Below are 27,314 nucleotides of genomic sequence, written 5' to 3' on the forward strand. Positions count from 1 at the left end.
CAAATGGACAGAGACTTAGAGACAAGTTACTTGAAGCATTTGACGAAATAGAAGGGGATATAGCATCATACAACGTGGAAGACAATTGGAGATTTCTGCGGGACAACCTGTTGAGAGCCACCGACCAGATCTGTGGCTGGTGTAAAGTCCCCTCTCGACCCAGAGTAACGTGGTGGTGGAACAAGGAGGTAGACGGGGCTATTAGACAAAAGAAACAGGCTTGGAAGGACTGGAAGAACGGTGGTAGCAGGGAATTGTACCAATCTGCCAGAAGGGAAGCTAGGCGACAGGTTTATTTAGCAAGAGGGGAAGCAGATAAGAAAAGATTTGCCAATGTTCTGCGCCGTGAAGACCAAAGACTCGAGGTATTTCGTGTTGCAAGACAGTGTAGGAGAGAAATGTGTTTGCATGGATGATGGTACGCTTGCACTAAATGAGGCTGCAAAGAAAGAGGTCTGGAGATGCCACTACGATAGATTGCTTAATAAAGAGAATGAATGGGAGAAAGAGAGCCTGCTGTATGTCGACCCAACAGAGGGACCAGCTATCCGAGTTGACAGTACCAGGGTAGATAAAGCAATTAAGAGTATGAAGACAGGGAAAGCCCCCGGCCCATCAGGAATCACTGCAGAGATGCTCAAAATATCTGGCAGTGTTGGCTACAGCCTAGTCACCCGTATTACGAACCAGGTGATACACGAAGGAGTCATACTCAATGACTGGTGTAGCAGCACCATAGTCAACTGCTACAAAGGTAAAGGTGACGCTTTAGATACAAATAATTACAGAGGCATCAAGCTGTTAGATCAGGTTATGAAAGTTACGGAGAGGGTCATAGCCCAACTAATTTGGGAGCGAATCAATTTAGATGAGATGCAGTTTGGGTTCGTGCCAGGTAAAAGCACCATATTTCTAGTGAGACAGCTGCAGGAGAAATACCTAGCCAAGGATAAACCTCTGTACCTGGCCTTCGCTGACATGGAAAATGCCTTTGACAGGGTCCCCTGATCCCTTATCTGATGGTCAATGAGGAAACTTGGGATAGAAGAATGGTTAGTGAGAGCTGTGCGAGCCATGTACAGAGATGCTGCCAGTAAGGTGAGGGTTGGAAATGAGTACAGTAATGAATTCCAGGTAGAGGTAGGGGTCCACCAAGGTTCCGTCCTCAGTCCCCTCCTATTTATCATAGTCCTCCAGGCGATCACAGAGGAATTCAAGACAGGTTGCCCCTGGGAGCTCCTCTATGCTGATGACCTTGCACTAATTGTGGAGTCACTATCAGAACTAGAGGAGAAGTTTCAGGTGTGGAAGCAAGGACTAGAATCGAAGGGCCTTAGAGTCAACCTAGCAAAAACCAAAATCCTAATAAGTAGGAAGGTAGATAAAACACAAACCCCTTCAGGTAGATGGCCCTGCTCGGTATGTAGAAAAGGAGTAGGTAGTAACTCTATAAGATGTACCCGGTGCAAGCTATGGACACATAAGAGGTGCAGCAATATCAAAGGCAGATTAACTACGAAGTTAGTTTTTGTATGTGGCAGATGTTCAGGTGCAATAAACACTGTAGACAAACAGGAAACAACTTGTATCTCATTCCAGGGAGAAAAACTAGAGGTAGTCGATAGCTTCCGCTATTTGGGTGACCAAGTTAGTAGTGGGGGTGGGTGCGCTGAAAGTGTAGCTGCTAGAATAAGAATAGCATGGGCAAAGTTTAGAGAGCTCTTACCCCTGCTGGCGACAAAGGGACTCTCACTCAGAGTAAAAGGCAGACTGTATGACGCATGTGTATGAACAGCCATGCTACATGGCAGTGAAACATGGGCTGTGACTGCTGAGGACATGCGTAAGCTCGCAAGGAATGAAGCCAGTATGCTCCGCTGGATGTGTAATGTCAGTGTGCATACCCGTCAGAGTGTAAGTATCTTGAGAGAAAAGCTGAACATAAGAAGCATCAGTTGTGGTGTGCAAGAGAGACGATTGCGCTGGTATAGACATGTGGTGAGAATGGATGAGGATAGCTGCGTGAAAAAGTGCCACACCCTAACAGTTGAGGGAACCCGTGGAAGAGGTAGGCCCAGGAAGACCTGGGCTGAGGTGGTGAGGCAAGACCTTCGAACATTGGGCCTCTCCGAGGCGATGACTACTGACCGAGACCTTTGGAAATGTGCTGTGCGTGAGAAGACCCGGCAAGCCAAGTAAGATCGTTGCCAGTGCCTCTGGACTCTTGTGCGGGTGGCACATGGGATGCACCATTTTGAGCGTGGCCGTTGCCAGTACCGCCTGACTGGCCTTCATATGATTTTCGAGCGAGATCGTTGCCAGTGCCGCTGGACTGGCTCTTGTGCGGGTGGCACATAAAAGACACCATTTTGAGCGTGGCCGTTGCCAGTACCGCCTGACTGGCCCTCGTCCAGGTGACACGTAAAAGCACCCACTACACTCTCGGAGTAGTTGGCGTTAGGAAGGGCATCCAACTGTAGAAACTCTGCCAAATCAGATTGGAGCCTGGTGTTGCCATCTGGTTTCACCAGTCCTCAGTCAAATCGTCCAACACATGCCAGCATGGAAAGTGGACGTTAAACGATGATGATGATGATGATGATGATACACACACACACACACACGTTAATAATAGGCAGAAGTTACAGAGTGACAATGGCCATATTCGTGTTTGATAAGTGCCAATACACGAAACTCTCACCTTTTGACTTACTCTCTAACTTCTGTCGATGATACATATACATACATATATGTGTAAAAAAATCTCATCACACAATCGAACTAATGAAAGAGCCTCTACCTGGTCGCTCGACAAGCTAAAAATAGCAGCCAAAGTATCCCCCTATCTAAATCACACGCCCATTGTATGTAATGTCCAAGATTATCCCTAAGAAGGCGGTTTGCTGAAGGCGGGAATGTCGTTGATGATAGGTTTGTTGTATTAGGGTTGATTTGAGGCTAAATAACAACAAAATTATTACTGAGACACCAACAATGGAGCCTGTATGTTGTTGCATGACCTGCTACAAAAAGTAGCCAAACTTTTTTTATATACAGAATAGAAAAACATCTGACACATTCAACCAGCATCCAAAGTTTCAAACTGTTTAGTTAAAAAAAAAGGATCTTTATGATTTGACGGACAAACACTGCTGTTTACATTCCACGGCGTAATTGTTTTCACCTCATGGATCTTTTTTAAAACGGGGGCCACATTTTTCATTAACGAAACACTTTGAAACTTGGAACACTGGTAGAATGTGTCATATAAAACATCTTTTTCTCTTAGTCTTCTTTAAAAAAAAAGAAATCCCTAAGTTATTCCATGTTAAAGTTGTCGTATTTCTGTAATTTCAACCAATCACTGACGTCCATTCAGCCGATATACATTAAGTGCCGACTACATAAACAAACGATTCTGAAACAATTCTATCGGTGATAGGGTTAGGGTTAGGGTAAAACAGCAAATTTAAAAAGAAAAAAGCAAATAAAACGAAGAAAAAAAAAAGAAAATGAAAAAAGCAAATAAAACGAAGCTATGGCTTAATCAGCCAAAGGAGTAAATGTAAACAACTGAATACTTGTCAGTGATTGGTTGAAATTATCGAAATAAGACAATTTTTTACATGAAATAAATTCGAATACAAAAATATTTTTCTGTTCTATAACACAAAATAGATAAGTATACGAAGTTTGAAAGTCTTTCCGTACCAAAAACACTACATAAAACATTAATGAAAAATGTGGCCCCCGTTTTAAAAAAGATCCCAAAATATACAAGTATTCGAAGTTTGAAAGTGTTTCGGTACCAAAAACACTACATAAAAAATGTTGCCCGTCAAATCATAAAGATCCAAAAAAAAAAAATAATAATTAAAAAATCTGTAAGATCCGTGAAAGTACTCTCGTACAACACTGGATATTAGCCATAATATGTACTGAGTTCCCATAGCATTTTCTATTTATTTCATATGAAAATCTGAATAAATTACACCAGTCAAGGGAATCCCTATATTTGGAATATGGATACTTGCTATCTTTTATTCTTTCAACTTTTCTTTAATTTTAGATGCTTCATCATTCAGTGAAGAATATTGTTTTAAAAACAGGTTAGCTCTGATTGTAATGGATCTGTGAGAAAAGGCGTTCCAGCCATGACCATTTTGTCTTATTCTTTTTTAGAAGTAATGAATTCCTAAGCAAACATTATAAAATAATATAAATGTGAATTTTTTTTTTTTTTCTTGAAGACGGAAATTTCATTTTTCTTTTTTTCAGGAAGATTTGGTTGCACTTTCTAGCAACTCGAGTGACCAGGTAAAGGCTTTCTCATTGCCTCGTCTTGTTCCTTCCGTCACTTGTTTAGTCCCGAGTTGGATCTGATTGAACAGATACGTAAAAAACGTCCCAACTGTGACCATTCCGTCTTTCTTCCCAGACATAATGGACTCTATGTGTATATCACAGGAGAGAGGTTTTTCTATTCTGTATATAAAAAGAAAAGTTTGGCTACTTTTTCTAGCAGGTCATGCAACCACATACAAGCTCCGTCGTTGGTCTGTCTCAATAATAATTTTGTTGTTATTTAGCCTTAAATCAACCCTGATACAGCAAACCTATCACTAAAGACATTCCAGCCTTCAGCAAACCGTCTTTTTAGGGATAATCTTGGACATTACATACAATGGGCATCTGATTTAGGTAGGGGGATTCTTTGGCTGCTATTTTTAGCGTGTCGAGCGACCAGGTAGAGGCTCTTTCATTGGTTCGATTGCGTGATGAAATTTTTTTACACATATATGTATGTATGTATATCATCGACATATCATCGACAGAAGTTAGAGAGTATTCGTAACCAAACCACTTCTACCTTACTAGATTGTAGTCCTACATACCACTAAGAGATAGGATGACCATCACCGGAATGGCTTAATTCACAGATTAGTTCAATCGGTTACCCTTAGGTTATAAATAAACAATAACGATAAAGCTTTCAACGCTACGCAATTATTATACCTGCAAGAAATAACAGCTTAATCTCTCTTAAATCACACTTAGGCACAATTCTGGGTTAAGCACCCCAAAAAGGAGACCTTAGATAACTTAGTCATGGATGGACTAAGAAAGAAGAAAAGAGGTAAGGCCGTTGTAACAGCATCATGGGCCCAGGATTAAACAATGGGAGAGGGATCTTCTATAATATTTACTTGACAGCAGGTCACAGCATACCCAGGTTAGCACTGTGACTCCGGGACCACTGCTCCATGTGCTGATACCTTAAGACGGCCGATCGAACGTGGCAGTAACTCGTTCAGAGTTTGGCTATAGTTAACCAGTAACAGTATGCGTAAAAGTTGAATATTATAAATAAACGTGTAAGATGCCTGAAATTTATTATGACATCGATCCTTAAATTAAAGTGAGGCAAGAGTATAAATAACAAGGTCTATTTTGAACGTAGGGAGGTGAGAGAAATTATGTCAGCGAACCGAAATACACATTTGAAAGTGCAAGCTAACCTATATATATCTCTTTAATACTTAATCAGTGACATGAAAAATAGTCGTGTTAAATATAGTTTAACATCATTAAACAGTACCATAAACTACGTTGTTATTTATTTTAGGGCAGCGCCAATGGAGTAGATCTACAACTCAACGGCATTCCCACCCTAACCCTTTCATTTTATTTATTTATTTTAAGACTTTTTCTTACATCTAGTTCGGCAGTCATTCTGATCTGAGACGAAGTCCATTAACTAAAATTAACTGCTTTAATTTTGGAAGAAATTTGTTTCATTTCTTATTTAACTTTCGTTAGTACAAGCAATAGTTATTACTTTGGGTGCGTGGGTTGTGTGTTTGTTTCAACATATCGACAACGCAGCACAAACTTTAAAAAAGACTCCCATTTTGAGAATTTATTAAGGTACATACATGCTTAACAAATATTTTTACCGGCAGCGTAGCGACAAACAACGACCTAGTTTATATAACTGGAAAACATAGTAAACAAAATGAAAGCATGTTTTGGATAAAAGAAAAAAATTATTCACTGTTAGGAAATTTCTTTCGTAATTACTTGATTTGATTCATCAAGTATCGTATGAGTGGTATAATTTTATCCTAATTCACAGCTGACGTAGTAGACCTATAGTCAAAAGCATTTAAGCAAAGCTGTGACCATCTTTTTTTTTTTCTCTTTTTGGAAATAATTCGGATTGTGAACCCTATACCCCATAAGAAAGTTTTTCAATTTTTGTTTCATTTTCATTGGGTATTAATAGGGCACTCGATCTGAAACTCCGCTTCACCCTTTTTAGATATCTACTTCTAGGTTGACAACTTGTTGATAAGGTGGGTTTTGTGTATAGTTATTTGTGTCAAGCACTTGCTAGAATGTGGTATCATTGTTTGATAGGTGGTTGTTAAAACCATCCTATCATTGCACTTTACCTTCGTCTGCATGATTGTGAGGTAATATATGTATTTTTTTTTATTTGTCTATATGTTTGATTTTTTCACAATGTAATTTTGACAACTTTTTCATAAGTGTAGATTTTTGTTGAAGTCAAACAATTTGCTGAAACAATAGAACTACAAAAGAATTGAGGTCTCTGACAGACAGTTTTTTGTTGATCCCCTTTGCTTTCTTTTATTCTGCTGTTTTGAATGAGATAAGTTTGTTTACATCTCATCACTTGTTGCTGTCTTTTATCCTCCCCTTTGTAAGAGTTGATACCATGAGGTTAGACTTTATCAGTTCTTCAACCTTGTTCTTCTCAAGCACTTTCTACTTGCATCATTTGGCATTTTATATGCCCAACTAACATTCTTCACATGCACCACATTTCCATAACCAGCGCAGTCTTCCCTCTTTACACACTCCTCCTCTTCTTCATCTATCATTTCTTTCTAACCTTCACACATCCTTCACATTCAGTGCCTATGCCTCGTTTCCATGTAATATTGCATTTTATACTCGAGCAGGCATCATAGAAAACTTACCTTTGTTGCCAACAGAAGTGGTAGCTCACTGAATTGCTTTCCCTCCCTCCATCCTTATTCTTATTACTATGCTATTGTGATTTCCACCTCCACTCTGAACTTGCTTTTGCTAAGTAACAGAAGCTATCAACTACATCTTGGAAGCCTTCTGGACAATTGAAAGACTTCACTGCTTCACTATTCTTACTGTTCAAATACTGATTTAAGCAAAATTTGTAAATCACCATCATCATCATCATCTAATGTCCGTTTTCCATACTGGCATGGATTGGACAGTTTGACTGGAGTTGGCTAGGCCATGAGCTGCACCAAATTCCATAGTCTTTTTTGGCATGGTTTCTACAGCTGGGTGCCCTTCCTAATGCCAATCACTTTAAAAACTGAGTGCTTTTTATGCAGAACCAGCACCAGTGCTTTTTACTTGGCACCAGCACTGACAGGATCACCAGGTAACTTGAAAGACAAGAACTCCTCAACTGGGAGTGGAAACTAGTATTGAGGGACTGTAGCTTTGGTGAACACCTACCTTCCCGCTAAATTCATCATTGTACTCATGGCTTGTTCTTACCTTACTAACAGCACCTTTGTACACAGCTTGTACTGCTTTCACAATCCATTCATCTACCCTTAGCTTTCTCAGAGAGCATCACATCACAGAGCAAGGTACTCTGTCGAAGGCTTTCTCCAGATAAATAAATGCCAAGTACAATGGCTTATTCTTAGTTAAATACTTCTCCTGAAGTTGCCTGACAGTAAATATAGCATCAGAAGTGCTTTTCCTTTGGACAAAGCCAAACCACATTTCATCTAATCTAATTCTTTTCCCAGTTAATTGGGTTATAACTCTCTGTAACTTTCATCAACTGGTCCAGCAGTTTGATGCCTCTATAATTCCTTCTATCTGAGGCATCTTCTTTACTCTTGTAGTAGCTAATGCTGCTACATTAGTCACTGGGAATTATGCCTTGCTAAACAACCTGATTAACTATACAGGTGACTAGACCATATCCTACTCCACCGGATATTTTAAGCATCTCAGCAGTGATTTCTGATGGACCAGGGGCTTTCTCGGTTTTCATATCTTTAATTGCCTTACTGTGTCAACTAGGATAGCTGGTGCCTCTGTCGGTTCATATGTGGGAGACTTTCTTTCTCCCATTCCTTTTCCATATTTAATAGCCTTTCATAGTAGTTCTTCCATGCCCTTTTCTTTTCAGAATCACTAAGCACAAGCATGTCATTCCCCATTCATACACACTTCTCTCCCACAACATCTCAATCCTCTCTGACTATCCGGCAGTCCAGAATGAATTATGAAATCATGGTTGGGTTCAGCTTGTGTGTGTGTAGTAGTAGTAGTTTTTGCAAGCATGTGGTTTGAGGTTTGATCCCATTGTGTAGCATCTTGGACAAGTGCCTTCAATTATAGACTAAGGTTGACTTAAACAGAAACTGCATGAAAGCCTATATTGTATGTATATGTGAGTGTGTGTGTTTTAGTCTTCACTGATCTTCATATGTACACCACCTGGGCAACACTGTCCTGCAATTTGTTGGTTCAAGGCGTGAAGGTGTGAAATAAATTAGCTTAATTGAAATCATAGGCTGGCTTCAGGAAGAGCATCAAAAAGTTTTGTCTAACCCATGCAAGCCTGAAAAAAGCAGAAGTAAAAACAATATGATAATGAAAAGACTGCAATATGTGTATTTGGGAGCATCAGCCGTACTACTTAAGTATCATCATCATCATCATCGTCGTCGTTTAACATCCGCTTTCCATGCTAGCATGGGTTGGACGATTTGACAGAGGACTGGTGAAACCAGATGGCTACACCAGGCTCCAATCTGATTTGGCAGAGTTTCTACGGCTGGATGCCCTTCCTAATGCCAACCACTCAGAGTGTAGTGAGTGCTTTTACGTATCACCCGCACGAAGGCCAGTCTGGTGGTACTGGCAATGGCCACGCTCAAAATGGTGTATTTTATGTGCCATCCACACAAGAGCCAGTCCAGGGGCACTGGCAACGATCTCGCTCGAAAGTCCTTAGACATGCCGCAGGCACAAGTGCCAGAAAGGCGATGCTGGGCACAGGTGCCATCACAAATTCGCTTTCGCTTTCGCTTGCTCCAATAAGTCTTCGCAAGCTGAGTTTTGTGTCCAATTTAACTCTATTTCGATTTCACTTGCCTCAGCAGGTCTTCACAAGTAGAGTTTAGTGTCCAATGAAGGAAGGTACGCCTAAGTGGACTGGCTGAGGCCTTAGATTTAGATCTCACTTGGCTTGCTGGGTTTTCTCACGCACAGCATTTGACAGAGTATCTACAGCTGGATGCCCTTCCTAAACGCCAACCACTCAGAGAGTGTAGTGGGTGCTTTTACATGCCATCGGCATGAAGGCCAGTCAGGCGGTACTGGCAACGGCCACACTCAAGATGGTGTATTTTATGTGCCACCTGCACAAGAGCCAGTCCAGGGGCACTGGCAACGATCTCGCTCGAAAATCCTATGAAGGCCAGTCAGGCGGTACTGGCAACGGTCATGCTAAAAAATGGTGTATTTTATGTGCCATCACAAAGTGCAGTCCTTGTTGCAGTGCTGTGACTTGTGTGTCTCAATGACCTGAGAGCTATGCCAGTGGAGCACAAGCTCCTTGTAGACCTCCTTTGTTGGACAGATGAAAAGATAGAGGTCACACTAATGTGGACCACCCCTTCCCAGAGAGAAAAATAGGTTTGCATAGAGCAAACCTGGAAAAAAAACAGAGTTGCTGACAAGACCTGGTAGAGGAAAATCTTCTCTCAGGAAAATATATGCCCACAAGGGATGTGGAAGAGAGGATGCCCTAAAAATAGATGGAGGTAGGATACTGGGGCAGGGCTGAACAGGCAGGAGTCCAACAGAGAAGCAGAAAAGACAGCCCAGAATTGAAAACAGGAAAAAATTGTTGATGGGCTCCATATGGAGCAAATGGTTAAAGTAAGAAAGTAAATAAGTACTTAAGTATCACAATTACTATCCTGATGATGATGATCATCATCATTTAATGCCTGCTTTCCATGCTGGCATGGGTTAGATGGTTTGACTGGAACTGGTAAGCCAGAGATCTGCACCAGGTTCCAGTCTGATTTGGCATGGTTTTTACCGCTGGATGTCCTTCCTAACATCAGCCACTCCAAGAGAGTAATGGGTGCTTTTTATGTGCTGTCAGCATGGGTACCATTTACATGACACTGGCAATGACCACAACCATGATTTCACTTGGCTTGACAATCATTTGTTAATGTATTCAGAATGTTAATATGTTTATATAATTATTAATTTTGGTCTCTCTTTCTCTTTAATTTATAGGTGGTTCTTTACTTGGTGATAAGACTCGTATGCCAATGCTTTCAGTAGATGAAAATGCATACATCAGACCATCCCCTGCTAAAGGAAACCTAGGTGGTGTAACAAGAACAACAAATGAAGCTGTCCTGCTCTGTGAAAGTGCTGGCTACAACATAATCCTTATTGAAACAATTGGTGTGGGTCAGTCTGAATTTATGGTGTCTGATATGGTGGATATGTTTTGTTTAGTAATTCCTCCAGCTAGTGGTGACGAATTACAGGGAATCAAAAAGGGAATTATTGAAGTAGCTGATATTGTTGTAATAAATAAATCTGATGGCGATCTTGCACCTGCTGCCAGAAGGATTCAAGGAGAATATTTAAGTGCACTGAAATATTTACAGAGGAAAAGTTCAGTGTGGACTCCAACAGTATTGCGAATTTCTTCTATTCAGAAACAAGGAATAAAAGAACTTTGGTCACATATGACTGATTTTAGAAATAAACTTTCAGAGAATGGAGAGCTGTTACAAAAGCGAGATGCACAGCATAAAATATGGATGTGGAACTACATCCAGAGTAAGATTCTAGATATATTCAAAAATCATCCACATGTGAAGGAGCAACTTCCTGAATTAGAACAAAAAGTGTCTCATCGGATTATTAATCCCGGGTTTGCTGCTGACACTCTTTTGAAGTCTTTCATGACAAAGATATGAAAAATATTAGTAAATGGTATTTTTTCTAGTACAAGACGTTAAATAATATAAAAATTATTTTGAGAATGAACTTCTTCATTTGCTTTTATTTTCTGTTATTTATGAAAGTTAACATGTTGCATAAATGGTAGAGTACCAAACTAAACAGCTTGCAGTATTTGGTTTTACTCTGGGTTAAATTTAATGCCCTTCCTTCCTCCAATATCAGAAGGAGGGGGAAGGGCATTAAATTAATTATTAACAATATATTGGTATTGAGTCAATCTACAGCATCCCATTCCATCCCACTACAGAAATGACATCCAAAAAGAAATCAGTATTATTTTACAGAGGAATGTACTTTAGATCGGTGATTTTTACTGACAAATACCAGGTCCACAACCATCAAAGAAATATTAAATAAATTTTTTGTTCCCAACTCTTTATTAGTGAGAAGAGCATGTGTCCATATATTTCTTCATTCTTTTCCATGTTGTTGGACAAGTTAAAGATGTTTAAAACCTCATAATTTTATTAAACATGGCAATTTGTATATCACCTTTTCAGTTCTCACAGTCTCCCACTATAGAGGAGCCTGCCTTTTTCCTATGAAAAGCTTTTCTTTAGATCAAGAAGTAAAATTTGTGCAAGCTGTAGTTATGACATGGTTTCAATGTCTTAACTGAAAATAATTAAATAATTCAGTAGGTGTGAAGATCATACAATATTGTTCGTTTTCCCATATAAATTTGTAGAGTGTTGCAAGCAAAAGATAAAAGTTTATAGATCAATCATTAGTTTATTAATCTATTGATAAATTATCTTAGTGATACAAAAATGTAAAGATATCAAACAGCTCTGGATGCTGGAAGAGTCTGGAAGATAAGCTTTTGTTTTAACTTGATGAAATGATATATAATCAAGATTTAATTAGGAGTTACAAGTAGAATTTGATCTTAAAATGTTATAAATATTTGAATGGACATTGTGGTTTACAAATCTTACATGCTTTACTCATTTGCTCAGTAAACACATTCCACATCATCCTCTTCAAATTCCTGCTAAATTTGTGCTGAGGTCTCTACTTATCTCTGTATTTATATTGCCATCTATGTTGCCAGAACATTCTAGAAATTCTTGAGTCTTCTTGAAAGTTCTAGAAAATTCTGCTTCAGCAACTCAGGATTGAATCAGTCTGAAATATAATGGAAAATAGGTCAGTTTCAAAACATTGATGTTCAGGTCACGAATCAAAATTTGAAGGAAATAGTATTCATTTCCTTTGATTTCAAGATAGAAGTAAATAGAAAATAACACTTACAGACCAAAAACAAAAAAAAAGAATAAAGATTTCGTTACACTGTAATTGATTAAAGTTTTAAGAACATAAAAAGGTAACATCTGAGTGAATTGGTCATTCTGTAAATTTGCTTGATCTCTCTCACCTCACTTTGTTACATGGAGAGGGTATAGATATCATTCATCTTGATGTTTTCCTGAAGTATTAAGCCTAATCTTACCCCATTGATGGATATTGCTGAGTACTAACTCAAGAAGAAAAAGTACTGATTATTTCACTTATATATGTTTTCCCTATAATAAAGATTATTGAAGACATCATACATAGAATTATTTAGTTTAGTAAATTACACTATCTACTGATTGAAATCAGTTTCAATCAGTAGATAGACACTGATTAAAAGCCTGTCATATATGTGTTTGCTTTTTTTTTTTTCAATCCCCTCTCCCCAACCACTTGACAACCATTTTGATTTGTTTAACTCCCCATAACTAACTGATTTGGCAAAAGATCCTGATAGAATATATTGGTATGGCTGTGTGGTAAGAAGCTTGCTTCCTAACCACATAGCTCTGGGTTCAGTTCCATTGTGTGTCACCTTGGGCAAGTGTTTTATACTATAGCCTTGGGCCAGCCAACCAAAGCCTTGTGAGTGGATTTGGTAGATGGAAACTGAAAGAAGCCTGTTGTATATATGTGTATATATATATATATATATATATATATATATATACATGTGTGTGTGTATCTGTTTGTCAGATACATATGCACACCACTTCATAACTGGTGTTGGTGTAGTCACATACCCGTAACTTAGCCATTTAGCAAGGGGAGATCATTAGAATAAATACCAGGCTTTAAAAAAAATGTACTGGGGTCGATTCATTCAACTAAAAATTCTTCAAAGTGCTGCCCCAGCATGGCCACAGTTTGATGAGTGAAACAAGTAAAAGATAAGAGATAGAAGTCAATCATTGATTTTTATCAAATTTATCGGAGCAGGTATGGCTGTGTGGTAAGAAGCTTGCTTCTCAACCTCATGATTCCAGATTCAGTCCTGTTGCATGGCACCTTGGGCAAGCGTCTTTATAGATGTGTGTGTGTGTCTTCATGTCTTTGTGTTTATTCCATACCATCACTTGGCAACTGATGGTGGTGTGTTTATGTACCCATAACTTAGCAGTTTGGTAAAAGAGAATGATAAAATGAGTACCAATACTTGAAAAAAAAAAAAAAAAAGAAGAAACAAGTACTGGGGCTAACTCATTTGACTAAAATTCTTCAAACCATTGCCTCAGTATGGCCACAGTCTAATGACTCAAAAAAGTAAAAGATAAAAGCAAGGATATCCTACAAGTTCCATTACATATGAAAAGTTATAACCTATCCAATTAGCTTCAAATATTTATTTGATGAATTACCAAATGATTATTACTGCACTGTTTATAAGCTATCTATAGACCATTGTTTCAAAAAAAAATCCACTTCTGTCTGGTGATCAATTACATGAAACTCAGAGTAACAGAATGTGAAATTTTTCAGCTTCACTCTGCTTTAGTCTATCTTAAACACTATATTTTACCCTACCTTTGCTATTCGAGTCCTATTTTCTCCACCTTGTTTTTTACCTATGTGCTCATATATGTGCATATTATGTATGTGTGTGTGCATGTGACTGTATATATATAATGTATACATATACATATATACACACACACACACACATGCATATGAGAGGGTACCCGTAAGAATCTGGTATTTTCCAATATTATTTTATTCTCTTAGCTTTACGTGTTTACACTTTTATTGTCTTCAAAGTATTCTCCATCTGAAGCAATGCATTGGTTCAGACACATTTTCCACCGTTCGAAGCAGTCCTGGAACTCTTGTGAAGTGATGCCTTTTAATGCCTCGGCTGTTTTTTCTTCTCTTCCACGTCTGCAAAACATTTTCCTTTAAGGACTTCTTTCCCTTCATCACCAGTGATGACCTTTGAAAAAAAGGTGCAGATCAACTGTCAGCTGTTCTTTCCATTCACGATACACATTCAGTCAGGATTCCTTTTGATCTTCCATGAGCAAACGAGGTGCAAATTTTGCTGCAACTCTTTTTATTCGCAGTTCCTTGTGCAAAATTCATTGGCAGAAGCTTCAGGACACACCAGTCATATCAACAAGTTCATCAATTATTTGGCAATGGTCCTCCAAGACTAGGTCATGAGTTTTTGTTCGATTGGGTGGTTGACAGTCACCCTGAATGAGATTGGTCTTGAAGCAGCAAGTGACCATTTCTAAAGCATGGAAGCCACCTGTAAACTTGTGTTTTGTTCATGGTAGCATCCTTGTAAGCAGTTTGAAGCATGACAACTGTTTCAGTCGCCATTTTCCCCAGCAGAAAACAGAATTTCATGGAAGCATACAGTCCTTTTGCTTCAACCATTGGAAAAATCAACGAACGAGAGAAGCACTGCAAAACAAAGACACCACCATGTGGCAAGATGACTTCATTTGAAGAGACCAGTCAGCAGGCTAATGCCTGAGAGCTGCATCAAGTGGCTTCTAGTGGCAGAAGCCTGAGCTACAAAGGGATTGTCCCGCAGAGAACATTTCTGGTTACTTTTGGGTACCTCCTCATATATATATATATATGTGTGTGTGTATGTGTATATATATATATATGTGTGTGTGTGTGTATATATATATATAGAGAGAGAGAGGACATCATTAAAATTTAGAAACTTTTCCCAAACTCTCCGAACTTTCTTCTTCCTTGATCTACTCGGGTAGCCAAATATGTCCTCTATAGTAAGACAACTATCTCTGTCCATCTATCATAGTCAAATCTTTTGTCTGGCACACAGCCACTCCCTCTCTCAACCAAGAGGTCCTTATCTTGCAACTTACTTGGCAAACCTTTCTAGTGCTGGTGCAATGTAATAAGCACCTGTACTTGTGCCATGTAAAAAGCACTCATGCTGGTGACATGTAAAAGGCACCCATGCTGATGGCACATAATATGCACCCATGCTGGTGACACATAGAAAGTACCCAGCACACTCTGTAAAGTAGTTGGCATTAAGAAGGCAGCATCCTTGTAAGCTGTTTGAAGCATGACAACTATTTCGGCTGCCGTTTTGACCAAGCCAAAGCAGACGACTGGAGCCTGTTGCAGCTCTCTGCCTCTCTAGCTCTGGTCAAACCGCCTAACCCATACCAGCATGGAAAACAGACATTAGATGATGATGATAATGATGAGATGAATGTGAAATAATTCTTGTTTTGAATATTGAAATTTTAAGCAGCTAAAGCCTTTGACTTTTTCTATTCAAAAGTTTTTTTAACACAATATTTACATGCTATTATTTGTAGCTTTATCTACTTTGAATCCTAATGTTCCCTAAAAGAATGTGTGTGTGTGTGTGAGAGAGAGAGAGAGAGTCTACCTCTGTCTTTACATAGCCACTATTTGGAAAAAAATGATGTTTTTGTTTCTGTCCTATAAATTAGTGGTTTGACAAATTGGCAAATAGAGATTAAAATAAGCCTCAAACTTAAACATAAGTACTAGTGTCAATACGATTGACTAAAACTCTTCAAAGTGTTGTCCCAGCATGGCCATAGTCCAGTTACTGAAACAAGTAAAAGAATATATTTATAAGTTTAATTCATGTTTAGTCTTACTACTAAAAGGATTGAAGGTTTCATTTTCAACTTGTTGGTGCTCAGATTCACAACTGTATCTAATTTACAATTTATTTAATAGTTGCTTTATAAGGGTTGCTGTGCTGTCATTATATCCAATGCAGGTTGACAGAAGTAGAAGTAGCAAAGTACATGAATGGATATCTGAAACTTTATAACTGGTCATTTCATTGCTGATATAGTTTTCCTGAATATTTCAATTTAGAACTTGTAAATTATAATACAAAATGACAATGATTCAACAGATAAACATACTTCTCACTCACATAGAAAGTAGAAAAAAAAAAAGGGTAAAGACTCCCTTTGGTCATGACTGACCATGGGATTTCACCTAGAAAGTTCCTCTCCGAGGCACAAGTCCAGGCAAGGTTATTTACGGAAGACCAGCAGTTGCCCATGCATACCCGCCCCATCTCTCCACACCACAAATGTTATCCAAGAGGAAGGCAAAGGCTGATACAGCTTGGCACCAGTGATGTAACTCATTTCTGCAGATGAGGGAACTGGAGCAATGTGACACGAGATAAAGTGTTTTGCTCAAGAACACAACACAGCTCGGTCCGGGAATCGAACTCACTACCTTATGGTTGTGAGCCTGACACAATCATTATGCATTGTCATATAATGTCTATTTTCCATGCTGGCATGGGTTGGATAGCTTGACTGGAACTAGTAAGACCAGGGGCTGCACAAGGTTCCATAGACTGTTTTGGCTTGGTTTCTACAGCTGAATGCTTTTCCTCATGCCAATCACTCCATAGAGTGTACCGGGTGTTATTTCTTGTGTTAGCACAGGATTTTTTTTCCATCCAAAGGTTTTTTTAAACCCAATATTCAACATGCTGTTATTTATAACTTTATCTCTTTTGAGTTCCACTATACAAAATAATTTATTGAAAAATATTTTTTCCAATATAGAAATTAGCAAACAAAACATTCAGATTTACGTGAAAGCTGACCAGGCAAAAACTAGATCTCACAAATTTGTTAGAAATGATTTATTATTATTATTACAAGGGTGGCAAGCTGGTAGAATCATAAGCATGTTGGACAAAATACTTAGCAGCTTTTCTTCTGGCTCTTTGTTTGGATTTCAAATCCCACCAAGGCCAACTTTGTCTTTCTTCCTTTCAGGGTCAATAAAATATAGTATCAATGAAGTACAAGGTTTGACGCAATTAATTTATCCCCCTCCCTTCAAAATTTCTGTCCTTATGCCAAAATTACAATTATTATTAAAGTGTCGTTGTAATTATAATTATGTTAATCGATTATGATGATTTCATTATATTATTTTAGAGGGAACTAGTTGGACTAAACATCTTAAATTATTTAAATCTTTCCTTATACATTTTTAGTTCAAATTCCAGAAACTAACTAAAATAAGCACCAATGTTGAAGTTGAATGAATCAACAATGCACCCTCTCCTTTCAAATTTTCAACCTTGTACTAAAGTAAAAAATCACTGGACAAATTACCTTGCAGTATTTAGTTGTCTCTCTTATATACTGAGTTTAAATGTTGCTTATGTTAACTTTGCCTTTTATCACTCTGGCTTTAATTAGTATCAGTCAAATACAGAGTTAATTATAATCAATTACAAACCTTCTCTCAAAAATCCCTTTTGATGTCGGAATTGTTCTGTAATATTTTGTAACATCCTTTTAGTTACTAAGTTCAAATCTGCTGGTTTAATATAACTTGGTACTGGATTCTTTTTGGTGGAATTCATTCTATTGCAAGCATTGGAACCAAACTTCCAGTTCCTTCTCAATCCATATCTTATTTTCAGATAATCAAGTTGTGTATTGGTTCTGTTAACTTCACTAGTTTGAAAGGCCATGGGCTCTGCTTTTTTTCTGACAAACATACAGGACACCAGTAATATAGCAAGGTTGATTTAACTATGCTCTTCTATTAGAAAAGAGTGTGACTTTCTGGAGGGAGTTTGTTCAGAATAACATAACCCTGACCCTCCACCAGTCTCTTGTATTTCATGTCTCTCAGTGACATCTAGTGTCAACTGTTGATTAAATGACATGACTTCACAAAGCAACCAAAGAGGTAGAGTATCTCAAACTTCTTGATTTTGGGAAGGTAAAGCTGTGTTTCTTGCATTCTGCTGAACTACAGAAGATATAATCAAGAAAGAATATCAATAAGAAAAGGTGCAAGAGTAAAACATTAACAAGAATGTGGAAAAAATTGTGTTCTCATCAAAGGAACTCACCTTATTTTAAATGTTTTTGTAGAGTATTATTATTGCAGCTACTGTTTTTCAAGGGTTTCCATAAGCTAGTAAAACTGTTTTCAGCATACAAAGTGAAAAGCTTTTTAAAAAATCTATAAAAAGAACAAAACAAAACAAAAAGCAATCTCGGATGGTAACGAGATTCTTTGCTCAATAATTCATCTAATGCTTGATAATTGAGCAGCTGTTAATTGACATTTTCTGGATCCATTCTGGTTTCTGCATAGAATTTTCATGAGTTCCATCTAAATACAATTGTGTGTCAATGCTATATATCTTAGGGACAATAGCTTTTAATTGATAAGTTAGACTTTTGTATTTACATCCACATGGGAAAACTGCACCAATATGACGATCAGTGAAGTAGATACACCTACAAGCACTTGCTAGTCGTAAAGGTCCTTCTAAGTATGATTGTCACAACACAACGACGACCTCCTGTTATGTATGTAATAAATACAAATCTGTAGAGTTCCATCAAGAACTCTTCACACTTGTCTGATAAATATCAAAGCATAATGTCTTGACCATAAGCGGAGATATGAATATGCAAATTACATGCAACAAGTCCAACCTTGATTGCAATGTCTACAATCAAAACCCAGTCAAATTTAGAAATGAATTTTATTGATATTATGAATAAGGTGATAAGCTGGTAGAATTTTTATCAAGCCGGATGAAATGCCTGTTGCAGTGTTCTGAGTTCAAATTCTGCTGAGTTCAACTTTGCCTTTCATCCTTTCGGGGGGTGCAATATATTAAGTACTAGCTACACACCGGATTCGATGTAATCGACTAGTCCCCTACCACAAAATTTCAGGCCTTGTGTCTATAGTAGAAAGGATTATTATTATTATTATGACTAAAGCGGTGAACTGGCAGAATTGTTAGAATGCTGGACAATATGTTTGGAAGCATTCAGTCTGTCTTTATGTTTTGAGTTCAAATTCCACTGAGGTTGACTTTGCCTTTCGTCCTTTTGGGGGCAATAAAAAAGTACCAGTTGAGCACTAGGATCGGTGTAATTGACTGGCCCCTCTCCCAAATTTTCAAGCTGTCTGCCTTTAGTAGAAAGGATTATTGTTATTATGAATCATTTGAAATTTAGAAAAAATGTTTTACCTTTTGTTCTGACTTTTTAAATTCTCAGTTCAACTCCTGTTGGAGTGAACTTTGCCTTTTGTCATTTTGGGGTCAATAAAATAAAATACAAGTACTGGAGGGATGATATCAACTACTCATCCTACCCTCAATACTGTTGAGCCAACCAAAATTTGAAACAATAATCCTTTCTATTAAAGGCACAAGGCCTGAAATTTTAGGGGAAGGGACTAGTCAATTACATCAATCCTAGTACTCAACAAGATGAAAAATAAAGGTGAACCTTAGAGGAATTTGGAAATCAGAAAATGGACGAAATACTGCTAAGCATTTTTCCCAGTATGCTAACAATTCAGCCAGCTTGCTACCTTAAATAATAGTAATAATAATAATTATTATTATTTATTAGGAGCGGTAGATTGGCAGAATCATTAGAGCATTAAGGTGGCGGGGGGGAGCTGGCAGAAACATTAGCACGCCGGGCGAAATGCTTAGCAGTGTTTCGTCTGTCTTCACATTCTGAGTTCAAATTCTGCTGAGGTCAACTTTGCCTTACATCCTTTCGGGGTTGATAAAATAAGTACCAGTTGCATACTGGGGTCGATCTAATTAACTGGCCCCCTCCCCACCAAATTTCGGGCCTTGTGCTTAGAATAGAAAAGAATCATTAGAGCATTGTAAAAAGTGCATGGTGGTCATCATCATCATCATCATCGTTTAACGTCCTCTTTCCATGCTAGCATGGGTTGGACGATTTGACTGAGGACTGGTGAAACCGGATGGCAACACCAGGCTCCAATCTAATTTGGCAGCGTTTCTACAGCTGGATGCCCTTCCTAACGCCAACCACTCAGAGTGTAGTGGGTGCTTTTACGTGTCACCCGCACGAAGGCCAGTCAGGCGGTACTGGCAACGGCCATGCTCGAAATGGTGTCTTTTATGTGCTACCCGCACAAAAGCCAGTCCAGGGGCACTGGCAACGATCTCGCTCGAAAACCCTACGAAGGCCAGTCAGGCGGCACTGGCAACGGTCATCAAAGCTGACTTTGCCCTTTGTTCCTCCAGGGTTGATAAAAATGAAGTGCCATCAAGCATTAGAGTCAATTAAATTGACTAAGCCCTCCCCCTCAAGTTTGGCGCCTCATCTTTATACTAGAAATAATTATCAAAACTGGCACTGACAAGTATGGATTTACATGTCACAAGAGCAAGAATATCTCACAAGGCCTAGCTGTAATTAATTTTAATTACAGCTAGGTCTTGTAAGACATTTCAACTGTCGCACCAATGAATAATAATTTTGATATCAAAAATGTTAAACCTAATGTACGCTTGTGAAAAAAGTTGAGAACAAAGAAATTGGATAAGCAAATGAGTTTTCAACTGCATTGGCTTAATGATAATTCATTTTACATCTTTTTTCCCATGCTGTCATAGACTAAATGGGTATTTACTTAAGGCAGTATTTTATGGCAGAATGCACTTCCTGCTGCTAACTGTTTACAAGGGAGTTTTCATTCCACTACATTAAGAGCATAGAGATATAGGAGATTATGTTCACTGAGAATGTAAACAAGGTAACTTTTTCTGAATCAATCTCCTGCAAAAATTAGAAATGGAAACTTCCATGCATCTACACACACGTGCTTCCATGTAGTTTCCAGTTATCTATTTCACTCACAAGGTATTGAATCAGATGCCATGTGTTTGTGAAACAAACATCTTAAGCACATAGTTATGTGTTGGATAAATGATTGTGTTAATTTCATGAATGGCATGAATATGCACTGAATGAAAAAATTGTGAATTAATTTTTAAGTGTACTTTGGAAGACATACATGAAAGGTGTTAGAATTTCTTCATGCTAGAGATATAGAAGTGGATGAAGCTGAATGGGAGTGGGTTTTACCAGGTACAAAATGCCCAAAACATACCATCTATTACAACAGCGTCCCTATGGCTCCATTAGAAGCTGAACACCCAAGAAAAAAAAAAAAAAGGCTCATTTAGAAGTTAAAAGAAAATAAATAGTAAGTTAATTCTGAAGATTATAACATTTTTTCACCAATGTTTCGTAATACTGGCTTGTAAGAATAGTCCTCATAAAATTTAGATATCTAAAAAAAAAATCAATATGAAACAAGCATTTTACAGCAAGATATCCTAAACTCTATTATGGTCATATTTCTAACACAATATGCCATATATGTACTTTACTTTAGAAAATAAGAATTTAGAAATATTTAGTAAAACAACTGTTTTTTTTTTTTTTTTTACAATAAGTATTTTAGGCTGGTGCCTTGAACACAAAAGGTTCTTTAATAAATTACATAATTTTTGCACCTGTTTTTCCATACTGCTCTAACACCGAGTTAGGCAAAAAAATGGTTGAGAAGCACTGCTCTATGGACCCCTTCGATTCCTATTTTACTCAGGTGGACCTTCAGAACCATTCAATGTTTTTTAAAACTTCATATTTTTTTATAAAAATATCAGGAAATGTATGAAAAAATTGTTAAAATATGTAATGTATTGAAGAAGTATAACTAATTTATTGCACATAAATTTTAACAACAAAATGTTATATGGACCCTGGTTGAGAACCATCAAGTTAGAGAAAACTTATTGAGGTAGATTTTCTGACCTGATGCTGTTCGTGTTGGCAGCCTTCACTTGATTTTCAAGTAAAGACTTTTGTCAACTGGAAAATGAAAACAGCATCACAACTTTTCATCAGGTGTTAATGGTGACACATAAAACATGGGTTTTGCACAGTTTCTGTTAACCAATTCTACTCACAAGATATTGAGTTAGCCAAAGCTAAAGTGAAACATTGCACAAGATACCATGCAAGGGGATCAAATCCAAAACCACATGCTCATGATGCAAACAATGTAACCATTTAGACATGCTTGCATCTACAATGGAAGATCATCATCCTTTAACATCTGCCTTCCATGCTGGCATGGGTGGGATAGTTTGACAGGGGCTGGCCAGGCAGAAACCTGCACCAGACTTCTGTGACTGTTTTGGCAGGATTTTTACAGCTGGATGCCCTTCCTAAAACCAACCACTCAGCACAGTACTTTTTAAATTCAAATACAATCATTTTAAAATGAGGTTCTGTATCATACAGCAGAGGTGATCCTGAATCAAAAGAGGATTTTAATGTCATCTCTTTAACAATGAAATAAAAATTGAATTTTGTTTTCTTCAGCAAATAAAGGATATGCTTTGTTTACAACAAGAAGTAGTATCATTACCATTTGGTTGGTGACACAGTTTATTTATTTCTGTGAAAAATAAACTGCTATAATCTAATGCTGAAGCTGCCTTGGAAAGAGAAAGAAAGAAACTGTTACAGGAACAGCTGGTTTCTTTATAGTGAGTTTTACAAAATATACAAATATTGCAGGATGGTGAATATATTCTGACAAGCCAAGCAATACAGTTTTGTCAATTAGAAACACAAACTAGTCATTCTTCAAGGCTTCATTATATATATATAAAATGACTGCCTGATATAAAATGTAATGATGGCAAGTCAGCCTTGTAGAGCCCATTCTGATGCCATGAGTTAAGTCCACTTCAAGGTTTGATCTTGGCACAGCAAACTATGGAAATAATCATCAATCATTCAAGTGTCTTATTTATTACAGTAGCAACTTGTATCTGCTACATGAGCTTCATATAACATTAGTGAGATTGTGCTGGCCATAGATACTGTCGAGTGATGCTGATGTAATATGAACCATTGTCACCTTTGTCTACTGGCACTGATAAACTATAGACAATTAGAGCAACTATTGTAATAATTACAATATTATTCTTCAATTTTTGGCCTGTAGCTATGTTGGGGTATCATTTAGAAGAGTTCTTAATTGATCAAACTGACTCCTATTAATCTTTCTTTTGCAAACTAAGTTATGGGGATGTAAACAAACAAACAATGGTTGTCAGTCAATGAGACAAAAACAAAAAAACACATTCATACACATAAATATATACATGATGGGCTTCTGCACTTGGTGAGCCAAGTAAAATGCAGAAGATACTTGCCCAAGTAGCTGCACAATAGAAATGAACTTGAAACCATGTAGTTGCAAAGCAAATTTATATGCCATACAGTCACACTGTTAAAACGATAATGAAAATACACGTGCACAAAAAACAAAGAAACAACCCCAAAACATTATAACACCTTTTTAATAATAGTTTAATAAACACTTCAAAATCTTGACACAAAATACAGTCAATGCTCTATTTTTCTTTGTCTTCCTTTTTTGTTTTTTTTTTCAATTTCATTATTTATTTCTGTGAAAAATAAACTGCTATAATCTAATGCTGAAGCTGCCTTGGAAAGAGAAAGAAAGAAACTGTTACAGGAACAGCTGGTTTCTTTATAGTGAGTTTTACAAAATATACAAATATTGCAGGATGGTGAATATATTCTGACAAGCCAAGCAATACAGTTTTGTCAATTAGAAACACAAACTAGTCATTCTTCAAGGCTTCATTTCATATATATATACATATATACATACATATATATATATATATATATATATATATATATATATATATATATATATATAATGTGTGTGTATATATATATATATATAATATATGTATATATACACACACACACACACATAAATACAACATATGATGATATATATATATATATCATATATATATATATATATATATATATGTATATATTTATGTATGCATGTATGTGTGTGTATATACATCATCATCATCATCATTTAACGTCTGCTTTCCATGCTGGCATGGGTTGGACGATTTGACTGAGGACTGGTGAAACCGTATGGCAACACCAGGCGCATGCATATATATATGTATGTATGTATATATATATATATATATATGTATATATATGTGTGTGTGTATATATGTATGTATGTATGTATATATGTATGTATGCATATATATGTATGCATATATGTATATATATATATATATATATATATATATACATATCTATATTTATATGTGTATATATATATATATACATATGTGTATATATATATATATATACACATAAAATATGAATATAATTTAGATAAAAACCACTATTAAATAATTCAATAATGAAGGATGTAATTCATACCTTCTAGTAAAATAAATATACCATAAAAATCTTATCCTAAAAATCAATAAAGTGCATAAAAGAATAACTAGTAAATGGTATAAAAATGACTACGCACATTTCGTGGTTATATTTTTAAATAGATAACTAATAAAACTAATTCAATTTATAATCAAATCGATCTACAATTAATTCTATTTAAAAATATAGTCACTCTTCAGGTCTAAAATAAAAATTAAAAAATCAATGTATGTATCGTAAACTATAATAAATATCAAATAAATATATAAAAAGATACTTGTTTTAACAATAAATAGATAATCGAAAAACATTTAACAATATTACTTAAAATAGAATCATAACTTATCTTATCGAAGAATTGCTGTTAAATGCTTTGCGATTATTTATTGTTAAAACAAGTATTTTTTTATATATTTATTGATATTTATTATAGTTTATGACATATACATTGATTTTATTATTATTATTTTTATTTTAGACCTGAAGAGTGACTATATTTTTGAATAGAATTAATTGTAGATCAATTTGATTATAAATTGAATTGGTTTATTAGTTATCTATTTAAAAATATAGCCACGAAATGTGCATAGTCATTTTTATACCATTTACTAGCTATTCTTTTATGTGCTTTATTGATTTTTAGGATAAGGTTTTTATGGTATATCTATTTTTCTAGAAGGTATGAATTACATTCTTCATTATTGAATTATTTAATAGTGGTTTTTTTCTAAATCATATTCATATTTTATATTGTGAAATTTGATTTAGAATTGCTAAATTGAATTTTTCCCTGTAAGTTTTGGATATATTCCCTAATATTATTATATACACACACACACTATGTGTATACATATGTGTGTGTGTGTGTGTGTGTATATATATATATATATATATATAAACACACATACATACACACACACATATATATATATATACACATACATAAATATATACACATACATACATATGTGCATACACACTTTTTGATTGGCAGAAAAGTTACAAAAGTGAGCAAAGAGTTTTGTGCATGCCACTTCACAAACTAAGTTAAAAGCTATTCATTTGTAGTTGCCAGGCAACTTCTCTGTTCAATAAATTATATATATACACACACACACGTTAGGATAGTATAGTCTGCATGAAGCATTGTCTGATATGTGTTTTTAATTTTCGTTTTTATCTTATAAAACCAAAACAATGCAATTTATATAAAATAATACAAGTCAATGGTTTGTATTTTACCTTGTATTTCAATGTTTCAGGGTTAGCTTCCACTTTTCAAGAACTCTTTAGAGAAAAAGTGTTGTGAGTCCACAAGTTAAAAGTACAAACCACTGGGTTGTAATATTTCTTATGATTTACGTTGTTTTGGCTATATAAAAAAAGAAATCAAAAACACTTCATGTATATATATATATATATATATATATATATACACACACACACACATATATAGCTTTATATGTGTGTGTGCATGTGTATGTATTGCTAATAAATTAAAATTCATTTAATTACTAAAGATTGGCAAAATTTTTCTTTCTTTTTGTTTATATGTGTGTTTTCTTTTTTCTTCCACCATCCTGAATTATTTAACAAACCTAAATGGTGTTAAACCATTTGCCAATAATAGATACTGCGGCAAAGATTTGTGTTCAGGCATGCACAACATTACATCCACAAATAAATATTGTTTTTTATTTTATTAGAGAGAGAGAGAGAGAGAGAGAGAGAGAGAGAGAGAGAGAGAGAGAGAGAGAGAAAACAAAGTCAATAACTCTTTGAAGAAATAAAAAAAACAACATGAATGATATTTGGCATGAATGTGAATGATCTTTGTAATGAATGGAAGTGATGAAAAACAAAAAAATTACCTGAACAACATATGGATCCTTGTGACCAGATTATATATATATATATCACATAATATATATTTTATATGTATAATATACATAAATACACACACACACTCATGCACTTTTCTTATAAAAACAATTGCACAAATGCATAGAATATTTAGATTACAATACACATTGAATCAATGACAGGAAAAGACACATGAAGAAAAGAAAACGTTTGTGAAAAATGTACCCTTAAGAAAGAGGCTTGTGTAGCACTTTATACAACTTTTAAAGAGAAATAGAAGTGGATTTGGAAAATAGATCCTTCCTGGCTTAAAATTTCATTTAAAAAAAAAATATCAATTATACACAGTCTGTAAATTTTTCTTCTATCCATTTCTTTATACAATACTCTCAGCATCTATATTGAGATAAATATAGATTGTGTATGTTTCATGTATTAACCTGATATGTTCATTTAATATTATGTGACTTGGTTAAGAATCTCGCACTTATATGTATGTATGTGCATATTACACATATGTATGCATATATATATATATATATATATATATATATGTCAATAAAATCTCATTTTCATTAAATGTTTTATATTTACCATAATATCAAACAACATGGGACAGAATTATTTTGAAAAAAAAAAAACAATGAAGATGGTAGAGAAGGGGATGAAAGATAAAGTTGTGGATGAAGTAAGATTAAAACAAAATAGACATTTCATTAAAAAAAAAAAAAAAAATCCAACAAGGCTTTTGAAAGAAGCTACAATACCAATTTAACAATGCAATGTGCAGAATTAATGCTTCAGTATAATATAACTTCCTTGAAAAATCTTCTTGTGCGAAAGGAAAAGAAAAAAAATTATATATTTATAAAAGTAAATTCTTTTACAAACAGGAGATTTTTATATCATTTTTACTTTAATTTCCCTACC

The 27,314-nt window shown here is 36.0% G+C and overlaps 1 protein-coding gene and 1 long non-coding RNA gene across 2 annotated transcripts in view; one reads left to right on the forward strand and one right to left on the reverse strand.

The window, feature by feature from the left end:
• The window catches only part of LOC106871244 (methylmalonic aciduria type A protein, mitochondrial), a 20,786-nt gene extending 8,133 nt beyond the window's left edge, over positions 1-12,653 (forward strand). Inside the window, exon 2 of the mRNA XM_052968005.2 lies at positions 10,357-12,653. Coding sequence (XP_052823965.1) covers positions 10,357-11,054 — 698 coding nt within the window. The 3' untranslated portion in view covers positions 11,055-12,653. The remainder of the gene's footprint in view (positions 1-10,356) is intronic.
• On the reverse strand, positions 12,108-20,266 carry LOC149135395 (uncharacterized). The gene is made up of 3 exons (XR_016241807.1): positions 18,266-20,266; positions 17,641-18,162; positions 12,108-12,228 (listed from the first exon to the last, which is right to left on the reverse strand). It is a non-coding gene; the product is annotated as an uncharacterized LOC149135395 (long non-coding RNA).
• Positions 20,267-27,314: the final 7,048 nt, after the last annotated feature.

This window comes from Octopus bimaculoides, chromosome 5 (assembly GCF_046866305.1).
Source record: "Octopus bimaculoides isolate indiv1 chromosome 5, ASM4686630v1, whole genome shotgun sequence".
Taxonomy (NCBI): domain Eukaryota; kingdom Metazoa; phylum Mollusca; class Cephalopoda; order Octopoda; family Octopodidae; genus Octopus; species Octopus bimaculoides.